We start from the raw sequence: 12,161 nt of genomic DNA on the forward strand, positions 1-12,161 counted from the left end.
AAAGGCATTCGGTTTTATAAGGAAAGCAGACCATAAAAACTTGAAAAATTTACAACCTGACAATGAGATAAAAAAGAAAATCCTGTTTTCTGCGGAGAAATTCAAGCTGGCTGCATAAATTTGCATGAGTTACCAGGAAACAAATGTTAATCTTTGAGACAGTGGGGAAAATGTCTCCAGAGCATGTCAGAGGTCTTCACAGCAGCCCATCCCATTAGAGTCCTAAAGGCCTAGCAGAAAAAATTGTTATGGGAACCAAGCCAAGGGCAACCCCAGCCTTAGCAGCCCTGGGACTTGAAGCCCTGCATCCCAGCAACTCCAGCAATGGCTAAATGGGGCCAAGGTACAGCTTGAGCTGTTGCTTCAGAGGGTGCAAACCCCAAGCATTGGTGGCTTCCACGTGGTGTTCAGCCTGTGGGTGCACGAAATTCAGGGATTGCAGTTTGGGAACCTCCACTTAGATTTCAGAGGAGGTATGGAAATGGATGCCCAAGCAGAAGTTTGCTGCATGGGTGGGGCCCTCAGGGAGAACCTCTGCTAGGGTAGTGTGGAAGGGAAATATGGGGTTTGAACCCTGCCACAGAGTCCCTACTAGGGAATGACCTAGCAGAGCTTCGAGAAGAGGGCCACCATCCTACAGACCCCAGAATGATATATCCACCAACAGCTTGCATTCTGTGCCTGGAAAAGCCGCAGATACTCATCACCAGCCTATAAAAGCAATTGTGAGGCAGGCTGTACCCTGCAAAGCCACAGAGCCAGAGCTGCTCAAGACCATGGGAACCCACCTTTCAGCATCAGCATGAGCTGAATTTGGGACATGAAATCAAAAGAGATCATTTTGAAGCTTTAAGATTTGACTGCCCTGCTGGATTTTGGACTTGCATGGGGTCTGTAGTTCATTTGTTTTGGCCAATTACTCCCATGAGGAATGGCTGTATTTACCCAATACCTATAGCCCCATCGTATCTAGGAAATAACTAACTACTTGCTTTTAATTTTACAGGTTCATAGGAGGAAGAGACTTGTCATGTTTCAGATGAGACTTTGGACTGTGGACTTTTGAGTTAACACTGAAATGAGTTAAAACTTTTGGGGAACTGCTGGGAAGGCATGATTGGTTCTGAAATATGAAGACTTGAGATTTTGGAGGGGCCAGGGACATGATATGGTTGAGCTGTGACCCCACAGAAATCTCATCTTGAATTCTCACACATTGTGGGAGGGACCCAGTGGGAGGTAATTTAACCATGGGGTCAGGTCTTTCCCTTACTGTACTCATCATGGTAAATAAATCTCACGAAATCTGATGGTCTATATGCATTACTTCCTCATCACATGCTCTCTCTTGCCTGTTGCCACTCTGAAAAGGATTTGCTCATCCTAGACCTCTGCCAGGATCAGGAGGCCTCCCAGCCATGTGGAACTGTGATTTTATAACTTTTATTCTGTATAAATTCTCAGTCTCTGTATGTCTTATGAGTCAGTGTGAATACAAACTACAATTCCAGTATTAATAATTAGTGCTTAGTAGTACTTCTTTAGTTATTTTCCTCATTCTCTTTCTCCTCCCACCCTCCAGTTTTCCAGCAAGAGGCCCCAGTGTGTGTGCTGTTTCTCTGTGTCCATGTGTTGTCATCAATATTTATTCCCACTTAAAAGTGAGAACATGTAGTATTTGGTTTTTGTTCCTGTGTTAGCTCTTGTTGAGAATAATGGCCTCCAGCTCCATCTATGTCTCTGCAAAGGACATGATCTCATTCCTGTTTATGGCTGCTACTTAGTAGTTCATGGTGTATGTGTCCCACCTGTCATAGCCTGGGAAGTTCTTTATACTCCTATTCAGCCTCTGATTCACCTTCAGCTACTACTGAATGAGCTGAGTCCACCAGGTTCCAGGAAGGGCTTAACTGGAGTAGGCAGATATAAAGTATAATGGAAATCAGATATACTATGCACACTCTCTGAAGGGTAGACTCACTGTATCCGGATACAATTTCGAGAACTTGCTATGAGAGTAAATGGCCGTGTATCACTATAATAAGAAACCAAGTGACGGGAAGTCAGTGTGAGACAAGACACAAAATTTCCTGCAGAGACGTGAGGAGGCTGGGCTGAAGGGGAAACTCAGCACCCAAATAAGACAGAGGCAGCCCTGGGACAGGTGCAGATGGAGGTCAAGGATTGCTTTTCTTCAGGTCTGTGGCCTTCTCTGCATCTAAAATTCAAAATTGCAGATAAAAATTATTTATCAAGTTTAAAAAATGCCATTTAGCAAATACATGATTTACAAGTGTGTTCTCCAAGTCTGTGGTTGTCTTTTCACTCCCTCATCAGTGTATACTGCAGAAACATTTATATTTATCTCTGTGTCTGTGTGTGTGCATGTGTGTGTAAATTTGGATAAAGTAACACGTAAAGTTTTATTATTTCTTGATTCATGTTTTTGCATTATGTCCGAAAACTCAGAATAAAATCCACTAACACTGAAAATATTTTCCATTCTCTAATCTCATGCCACAATTAACTAATGAGTATTTAAACTTCACTCACTTGATAAGAGGACTATCAACTTAAGTCATTTGGATTATTCTATGAGGGAGATATGTCCTTCTTTCTATTTTTCCTTGATTTAATTATCTATTAATTTCAGAAATGGTTCAGGGGTGTTTACTTCATACTCTGGTGTAGATCCATGCTACATTATTCATTTTATTGCTCAAGTAACCAGACTTTAATTTAGAGGGTGTGAGCTCATTTACTTTGCACTCTGTATCTTTATGATACAAACCATCCTTTTGTTTCTTAACACTTCCCTGTTTCCTAGTATTACAAGAAATTCTAAGTTCATTTTCCTGTATTATATTTTCCATACATAGAATCAGCCATTTCTCCAAGGATTTCTGGCCTCTGGTTTGGAGAATTGTATTAAAGTACAAAATTATGATGTTGGGTGTGTGTACTGTTAAATGTGGTGTCAGAGATTCTAGGGACTCTAAGCTAACAGTAGCATTTGAATATTAACCCACATTTACGGGCACATGGAAACTATTTATATATCTAATCTTCTGTACCTATATTGCATTAAACATGAGAACACACCGATATACTTACCTTACTGTCATACCACATATAGACTTTTAACTTTTCTTCCTTGCCTGCTCATAACCATCCACTCAATATGACGAATTCCACTCCATCACATGTCATTGAATTATTTAGTTGCACAATCTCAGGTCACATGCACAGCGGTATCAGATTTAAGCTGTACTTGTTTGGAAGCATGTTTATCTACTAAAGCACGGTGCTTCTACGCAGTTTCATTACAGTTTAGTCTTACAGAATCCCCTAATTACCAACGTTATTTAGGTGAGAGATTGTGTGTGTCACCTTTCAAAGTGTAGTTATTTCAAATACACTAAATAATTTTATTTAAAATTTCATAAAACCAACTTATAGATAAAGTAAGCATATGAAGATTTTCCAGGAATTTAGAAAGAGGGTATCATGTAAGTGAATTGAGCACTGATTAAGGTGATGATACTTATTTTAAATCATATGCAATGTTGGACACATGACACAATTAATTTGTCAACACTTAGAATTTAATGACACCAAGTGTGAACCTAAATATATACAACTTTAAAAAAGTATGTAGCTTGTCATGAACTCCAAAATGAAATGCAGACTGTATAGAAGTCTCTGGCAACTTTACTCAGTGTGGGCAGCGATGGCTTGAGATGCAGCCAATAAAGAATAAGGTAACTTTCCCCATTTGCATATAAGTTGTTTCCCTTCACAAGAGACCTTTCTTTCAGCAGGCTCCCATGTGAGTCAGTTTCCTTCCTCACAAGCAGGTCACCCAGAGGATTCTCATCTTCCCTTAACTGAGAAAAGTTTTCCCCAAAGTCCAGTTCAGACTAGCTCACACTGTCCCTAAATGGGCAATTACTTTCAGATATGTGCACACATCTGTCCCCGCGTGGACTCCTCCCTCAGACAAGCACACACATTGCTTTGTGGACTCTTCCCTCAGAAAACTACAAATGTCCCCACAATGACTCCTTCACATAAGCATGCCTGTCTGATGCTGAACTGCTGTGTGGCAAAATTAGCTCAGAATACAAGCAGTATGGACTCCAGCCCTAACAATGTGCAGGTCTGCATTTTATTTTTAATTCTAACTGAAGCCTTTGCCTTCTTGTTAAAAGCAGTGGTTTATAGTTCTACATGCAGAGACTACAGGCAGATATATGACTCCTCTGAAAAAGTTTGTTTTCATGTATTTACTGGGTTATTTTGTTAACAAACATTCATTATATGAAGACACCTGAAAAGGGCCCTCATCAGGGAACAAGAAAGTGTAGTTTTCAGATTAACTCTGAGCATCCAGTCCCAGAAATTCCTTGACCTGCCCTCCCTGAAATCCACAGGCGGAGGGGGATGACAACTGTTGAGTAGCAAACTTATGTCCACAGGGAGGAGACATGGAAATGTGGTCATTCCCACGCTCATGAGGAGCAGCTCATCCCCTGTCTCTAGTGGCCTGGATCTAGGGATTCACAAATGTTGTCACAGGGATTCCATCTTCTCACTTTAACACTTTCTCTTCAGTGGTGATCACGAATGATGATTGACAGCTGCACACTCACATCTTTACAAAATTATTTACAAATGTTTATTATTTATTCTCTTCAGCTTTTTTTTTTTTAAATCATCACTTTCCCCCTAATCAAAGAGGATTTTGATCAGAATGCTTGTGGGGAGCCCCCTGCTCTACCAGATGCCCACCATCATTTCTCTTGAAGGGAGGAAGAACGGCAGCTCTCTTGATTTCTACTCTAATCCTCTAGAACTAAAACCAGAAGGTTGCATGTCCCCTGCATGAGCATCCAAGAAGATCCTGTCTGCAGAAGCAGGAGTGTCACAGCCTTGACTGAAAGCTATGGTCCTGAAATGAGACGGTGTCCCCAATGGAGAGCACATGTGGACACCCACATCTGAGGGCTCACTGCTCCTCACTACTCCTCACCACAGAGGCACTCCCCTACTGAGTTCTGAGACCTGAGTGCACCCCATAGAGTAGGGCTCAGATGAGGGGATGCAAATCTCCACCAGCTCCACCCTCCTGTGGGTTGAAAAGCCGAGCACGGGGCCCAGCTCAGTGAATCCTGTGCCCCACCATGGACACGCTTTGCTACACACTCCTGCTACTGACCGTCCCGTCCTGTGAGTGCTGTGGTCAGGGACGACTTCAGAAGGGAAACATTTGCTCTTTTCTTTGTGGGCTTCATCTTCTTATGCTTTCTCCACAGGGGTCTTGTCCCAGGTGACCTTGAAGGAGTCTGGTCCTGCGCTGGTGAAACCCACACAGACCCTCACGCTGACCTGCACCTTGTCTGGGTTCTCAATCAGCACTTCTGGAACAGGTGTGGGCTGGATCCGTCAGCCCCCAGGGAAGGCCCTGGAATGGCTTGCAAGCATTTATTGGAATGATAGTAAATACTACAGCACATCGCTGAAGAGCAGGCTCACCATCTCCAAGGACACCTCCAAAAACCAGGTGGTTCTAACAATGACCAACATGGACCCTGTGGACACAGCCACATATTACTGTGCACGGGTACCACAGAGACACAGCCCAGGATGCCTCCTATACAAGAACTCAGGCTGCTTCTCAGGGGTGCTCCCTCCCCACCAATGCAGAACAGGAAAGTGTAGCTGAGATGCCTTTTCCTGACAGGGTCTGGGTTTCTTATCCCCACCTGACTCAGACCCTTGTCTTCCCCCCTCTTCTTTACTAATGAATGGCATGTCCCCTGTTAGTGGTTCATGCAAGCAGAAGCTGTTTCCTGTTTGACAACGATTCAGCAGGAAAGGTTCCTGTTATCTAAAAAAAAAAAAAAAAAAAATAGACAGATGAGACTTAATTAACCTGAAGATTTTTTTTCAAAACAACAGAGTGAATAGGCAATTTGCAGAATGACAAAAAACTTTTGCACACTTTCCCTGTGATGGGAACTAACATGAAGAATTCGCAAGGAACTCAAACAAATCTACAACAACAACAGCAACAAGCACCAAATAACCCCACTAAAATGAGCAAAGGACATGAGTAGACGTTTTCAAAAGAACACATAGAAATGGATAATAAATATATAAACAATGCTCAACATCACTGACCATCAGGGATATGCAAATTAAAATCACAATAAGATATCATCTTCCACCAGTTGTAATGACTATTACTAAAAACTCAAAACTATCAGATGTTGGTGAGGATGGGAAATAAAGGCAACTCTCAGACACTGCTGATGAGGATGTGGACGAGGACAACCTCTATGGAGAACGGTGTGGAGATTTCCCAGAAAACTAGAAATAGACCTGCCATTTGGTCCAACAATCCCACTGCTGCGTAACTACCAAAAGGAAAATAACCATTATTTCTAGAAGATACCCACACTTCTATGCTTACCATAAAACTATTCTCAGTAGCACATGTGTCAAACAGAGTGTCCTCCAACGGATGATTTTATAAAAGAATATAGCATGTATGCACAATTCAATACTAGCCAGCCACAATAAGGAATGAAACTGTGTCTTTTGCAGCAAGATGCATAGAATTGAGGGACAATATAATTAGTGAATTACCTCACAAACAGAATGTCACGTGTCACACATTATTACTTACAAGTGCGAGGTAAACAGTGTGTACACAAGGACATGTAGAGAGAAATTATAGACATTGCAGACTTAGAAGGATGGGAGGGCAGAAGGTGGGAGCATGATGAGACATAACATAATGGGCACAATAAACAATAATTAAGAGTTGACCAATGATCTTAAAATTGAAATGTAAAATGTGATCAGTAAATGAAATTCATATTAGGTGACCTCATTAAATTTAAAAACTTTTTCTACTGAAGTGACTATAAGAAAATGAATGCCAGGTTACAGATGAGAAACTGTTTGCAAGTCATATAACCACCAATGTAATTATAATAAGAACCCTCAGAACTCAACTGTGAATAAAAAGGAAACAACTGATGGATAAATTAGACAAGGGATTGTACAGACATTTCATCAAAGACGATGTGCAGATGACACAGAAGCAAATAAACAGGCTCTCAACAGGATTTTCCATTAGAGAAATTGAAATCAAGTCCACAATGAGACACCACCACACACTTTTTTAAATGACTGAAATGAAGAGGAAATACAGATAACACCAATGCCAGTGAGCATGCCAGGTTACTAGAGTCTAAATCATTGCTAACGGGAATGCAAAATGAAACAGATGCTCAGGAAAATAAGTTTTAGTTTTCTCCAAAATCAAACATGCCCTTAACACCTGACCCTAAGATCCCACTCCTGAATATTTGCTTCAGAGAAATACAATCTTATATTCACACATAATTTCTATTCAAATATTCAAGATATTGTGTGTGTGTCAGAAATTAAAAATAACATAAATGTCTCAAAATTTGAATAGGTGAAGAAACAAGGAAGCATCTACAAATTGAACGCCATCAGCAATAAAAAATTAACAAGTGACCGAAACATAAACCATTACTGGTGAACCCCAGACATGACACTAAGTGAGAGAAGTCAGTCTCAAAGATAAAAGGGACACAGCTGTAAGCACCACGGTCATCCTCAGGTGTCAGTGGTTTGGGCTGGGCTTTCTCTGCCTCTTTCCTGACCAGGCCCAGATGTTGAGCTCCGCCACATGCAGATGGAAAAATCTATTTTCAACCATGCATTGAGGTTTGAATTGCTTCACAGACTGAAGCAAACAAACACTGGCTCCTTGGAACAGTGTCCAGTATTTGTTCCAACCACAAGAGAGCATCCCCCAGTTCTCCCCCTCCTCGGTTCTCTCCTGCAAGCCAGCAGCCCTGCAGTTTAGTCTGCATCTCCCGTGCATCCACCCATCACGTTCCAAGGGCCTCCCACCACACCCTCCATTGTTTTTGAGAGCACTGGCAGCCTTTGAACTTTTCCACATTCTGTTGTTACTGAAGTTAGGACGTTTGGGACCAAATTAAGGATCATATGTTATGACTGAATTCCAGCACTCTCTCTCTTCTGGGACAGAGCGCATAACCACGATTCTGCAGGTGGAGATCAAGTTGAGCTTTTTCTTCCTCAGCGTAGGAGATGAGCGCTAAGTGGAGGGTTGGGCAGAAGCTTCCCATGTTCCCAGTACTTTGGTTCTTGTGGGGTGGAACCTCTGCCGAAGGACAGAGGTAGAAACCAGGGACCCAATGTTCCCAGTGGCACTGGACCCACGGCAGAGCCTTCATCCTTGAATGGGGCTCCATGGAAGAAGTGAGTCTCCGGCTCTCAGTAGCTCTTGTCCAGAACTGAGCCTCAGCATCACGTGCTGTGGGCAGGGTCAGAGGGCCAATGTCCTGGCCACTGGGGAAGAGTTTCCTCTGGTGGGAGGTGGTAGAAGGTGTCCTGTCTTCTTGGCTGCATCTTCTGCAGTGGAGTTTCCATCATGCTGAGCTGGGATGTGGAAGGAGGAGCATCTTAGATCAAATATGATGATCAGCCTTATTGAGTTTTCTAGGTTTTCCTGAATAAATGTTTCTTCACTTGCTGTATGCTGTCAGAGTCTTTCCAAACCCTGTGATTTTTCAAAATAATTTTCACTGGTCTCCTGAGGGCATGGATTCATTGAGCCTTTCAAGCTGTCAATAAGAAATAGAACTTGATTTTTTCACTTTTTAGAGAACACCCATGGGTTGTAAAATAATGGGTTGGCTTTTCTTCCAACACTTCACTGACACCATCACTTTTCCTCGTGCTTATAAGGTTTTAACCAGAAGAATGCTGTCATCATCTTTTCTGTTCTTTTGGAAGGAATCCCCCCTCTACTCACCTCCACTTGCCTGCACGTATTTCTATTTGTCTTTGGTTTTCAGCAGTTTTAATAAGATTTACCTAAATGTGTGTGTTGGGATGAAGGGTCTTCTCCTGCTGCTCTGTGTTCTCTGAGATGCACGGATTCACCGTTTACACTGTCTCCATTTTTGGGAACACAGCTAGAAAAAAAGTCAGTGTGAGCCCAGAAACAAGCCTCCCTGAAGGGGGAACACGACCACCTGGGGGCGCTCAGGACCCACTGAGCACAAGGGCCAGCCTCAGGGCAGGTGCAGATGGGGGTTAAGGTCTGGTTTCCTGTCAGCCCTGTGGCTTCCTCTCCATAAAACAGTTTCCTCTGGGGCACTTCTCTGGATTCCTCATCCTGTTTTTCCTGTGAAGTCTCTGAAGAAGAAACATTTGTCGTAACAAGAGAAAAACTTTCTCACATGCACCAAAGACAGAGTCACCTACAGTCACTGACGCGTGTTTCTCAACGTCACTAACCTTTCAATGCTTCTGAAGTTAATCAGCTAAATCTGTAAAATATGCTGTGTTTAACTCAGCATTGCAGCCCAGCTCAACAGAACTCCAAGGGCCAGCGAGCAGCAGGCAGGATAACGTGCACGCTGGGCACTGGGGCAGAGGGGGTTCGCATCCAGTGCAAGAGAAGAAAGGCCGCGTGTGGTCACTGTCAGGACTCCAAGCCCACAGTTCCAATTGTAGGTGATCCCTGGCAAAGGAAGAGAGACCCCACCAATGTTTAGTGTGGATGTCGAGTCTGATGCTTCCACACTCACACCCCAGGTGATTATGAAAATATTTATTAACTCTATTTTTGAGGTGGCTGCTGAGAGCAGCACAGGTCTCCGAAGAAATGACAAACTGGAATTTCCTCAGTAGAGCAGGAAAGGAGGCTGGCTCAGGGCTTCACAACGATTTGGTGCTGGGGTCGGGGCGGGGGTTTCTACTCATGAGAGGGAGCTTGTGTGACTTAAACCTCACACGGGCATCAGATGAGGGGCTTCCGTGATTTCTTACTAGATTTACCACATGCAGGGGATGAGGAGGAGGAAGATAAACCTTAACTCATCAGCAACCTGGCACCAAAACTAAGACCTGACACTTTATTCTCCCCAGCAGCTTTAGAAAATGAGTTAAAAAGAGAGATAAGGGTCCACTATGTGTGAAAAGCAAACAGGTCTAAAAAAAAGATTTTTTATTACTGTGAGGACATAATAAAAAGAAAGAGAAGGAGGAATGAGACAGGCAGAGGTGCTGAATCAATGCCCTGTGTGGGGCCTTTTCATTATCCACAGTCATCAGTTTATTCTGAAGGTCTCAGGTCAGCTTCCTGCTTCAAAATATCACAGGCCGTTACAGTACATGTGAAAACGCTCGGTTTGTCGTTCTTCACTAAAGTAGCCTTATAATTAGTTGAAATTGTGAATTTAGTCTTCAGTTGTGTTAAAAACAAAACACTATCTACAATTTAGGAAAGTGAGAGTTTATTTTTTATCAAGGGTTACAGCCATCCCATAGCTTTTGGTAAAGATGAGAGAAAGGCACTCCCACGAAGGAAGGGGTTGGGCAGAAGCTTTACGCTGAAGGGTTTGGCTAAACAGACACAATTGACAGGTTACAGGAGGGGCTATGTATGTTCATGGAGGTGGTCCTGACACATGCATACTGGACACACATGCATGTAACTTATGACCCCTATTTACTTACCAGTAAAGACTTAGCATTTAAATTCATTGCAGTCAGGCCCTATGTGCCAAAAGCAGAAGCAGAGACACAAGGCACTCAGTGTGCAGCCTCTGTAAACGGCCAGAGCCAGGCCGTGGTCAGTGGTCTCTGATCAGGAGAAAGGTCCTGATACGAGTCTAGTGTTCAATCAAAGCTGGGGTTATGACTTGTGGAACAGAGGGTCAGTTCATCAGGGGATGGGCTGCAATTGTCTTCACAGTGCTTGTCTCGGTGCCCGTGCTTACTGAGCCACTAGAGAAAAAGAATCACCTATTGGCAGTTAGAACATAGTTTACCTTTTAAGTGTACAAGTAAGTGGCAAAACCCTTGCCTGGCAAGGCCTTAGGTCTTGTTTATAATTTGACATCTTATTGCCACAGAAAGTCTGGTCTGTCAGTCGTATGACCTACATTTTTACATTAGTGTTAGTCATTGTTGTGTCTAAACCGCAAAGGGGAGTGAGTATAAGAGGGGTGTCTGATCTCTTGTTTTGTCGTGGCTGGGAACTCAGTTTTTAGATTCTTTGAGTGGTCCCCTAGGCCAGCAGATGGAACATTTAGTCAGTTGCAGGGCTTAGGGTTTTATTTTTAGATTAAAGTTTATAAATATGAACTCAAGTATTGACATTCTTCTATTTCACTGCTGTGTTGTGGTTAAAAGTACCCGGTAAGACTCCTTCCAAAGTGGATCAAGAGCAATATTCTACCTGGATGTTTCTTTCAGTAGATACAATTTCCTGGTTTAATGTCATTGGGGGCTTTTGAAAAGATGCAGAAAATTGGTAGTTTTAATCTACTGATGAATTGAGTGGGTAAAATACAGTCACCACTTTCAATACTTTGTCAGGCATGCGTGAAGTAGGACAGAGGTGAGCACTGGAGGTAAATCTCTAAATGTATGGGCCTTCTAGCTACCAAATCATATGCGACTAACTGATGTCAAATCGTAGGCTAATAACTGATGTCTCCCTGAGGGAGTTGACTATAATGCTTTACTGCTAGGGAGAGAAACTTTGGCCAGTGAAATTCAAGATTTTCTTAAGGTTTTGACAGTTTTAGTTTAAGGGTGACAATTTTCTTCCACATTTTCAGAAGGTTGTGGATGGGACACATGCTGTGTTCTATAAGTAATGCCAATGCCTTCCATGTTCAGATAACATTAAACAAGTATGAGACTGTTTGGGGTGATGATCCACTATAATATGTTTACTTTTAGTTATTAGGCCATTTCATTTTGCTTTAGATTTTACTTTCTAAGTTATATTAGTCAGGTCTCTAAAATGTAGGAGTGCATCTAAAATTTGTTATTTTGTTGTGCATTTTTACATGTTCCAGAAGATGTGAGAAATTTCTTTGTGTCAAGAGCATCCTGAAGACAGGCATTCCTCTAGAACTTGAATTTAATCCTTGTGTTTGGTTTATTGACAAGCTCTGTTGACTGCAATAACTTCCGCCATCCATGCTGACTTTATATCACATAGAGGAACAAATTCTGAATGAAAGGTTGTACTACTCAACAGAGTGCATAACCTCCAGTTTCTTTAC

General features: G+C 42.4%; 1 gene segment (V, D, J or C); it reads left to right on the forward strand.

Annotated features, from left to right (window-relative positions):
- The first annotated feature begins 5,160 nt into the window (after window positions 1–5,160).
- On the forward strand, window positions 5,161–5,912 carry LOC101024237. The segment is given in 2 exon segments: window positions 5,161–5,229; window positions 5,316–5,912. Coding segments are annotated over 2 exon segments (456 nt in total).
- The last annotated feature ends 6,249 nt before the right edge of the window (window positions 5,913–12,161 follow it).

The sequence above is a fragment of the Papio anubis genome, unplaced genomic scaffold (genome assembly GCF_008728515.1).
Source record: "Papio anubis isolate 15944 unplaced genomic scaffold, Panubis1.0 scaffold928, whole genome shotgun sequence".
Lineage (NCBI taxonomy): Eukaryota > Metazoa > Chordata > Mammalia > Primates > Cercopithecidae > Papio > Papio anubis.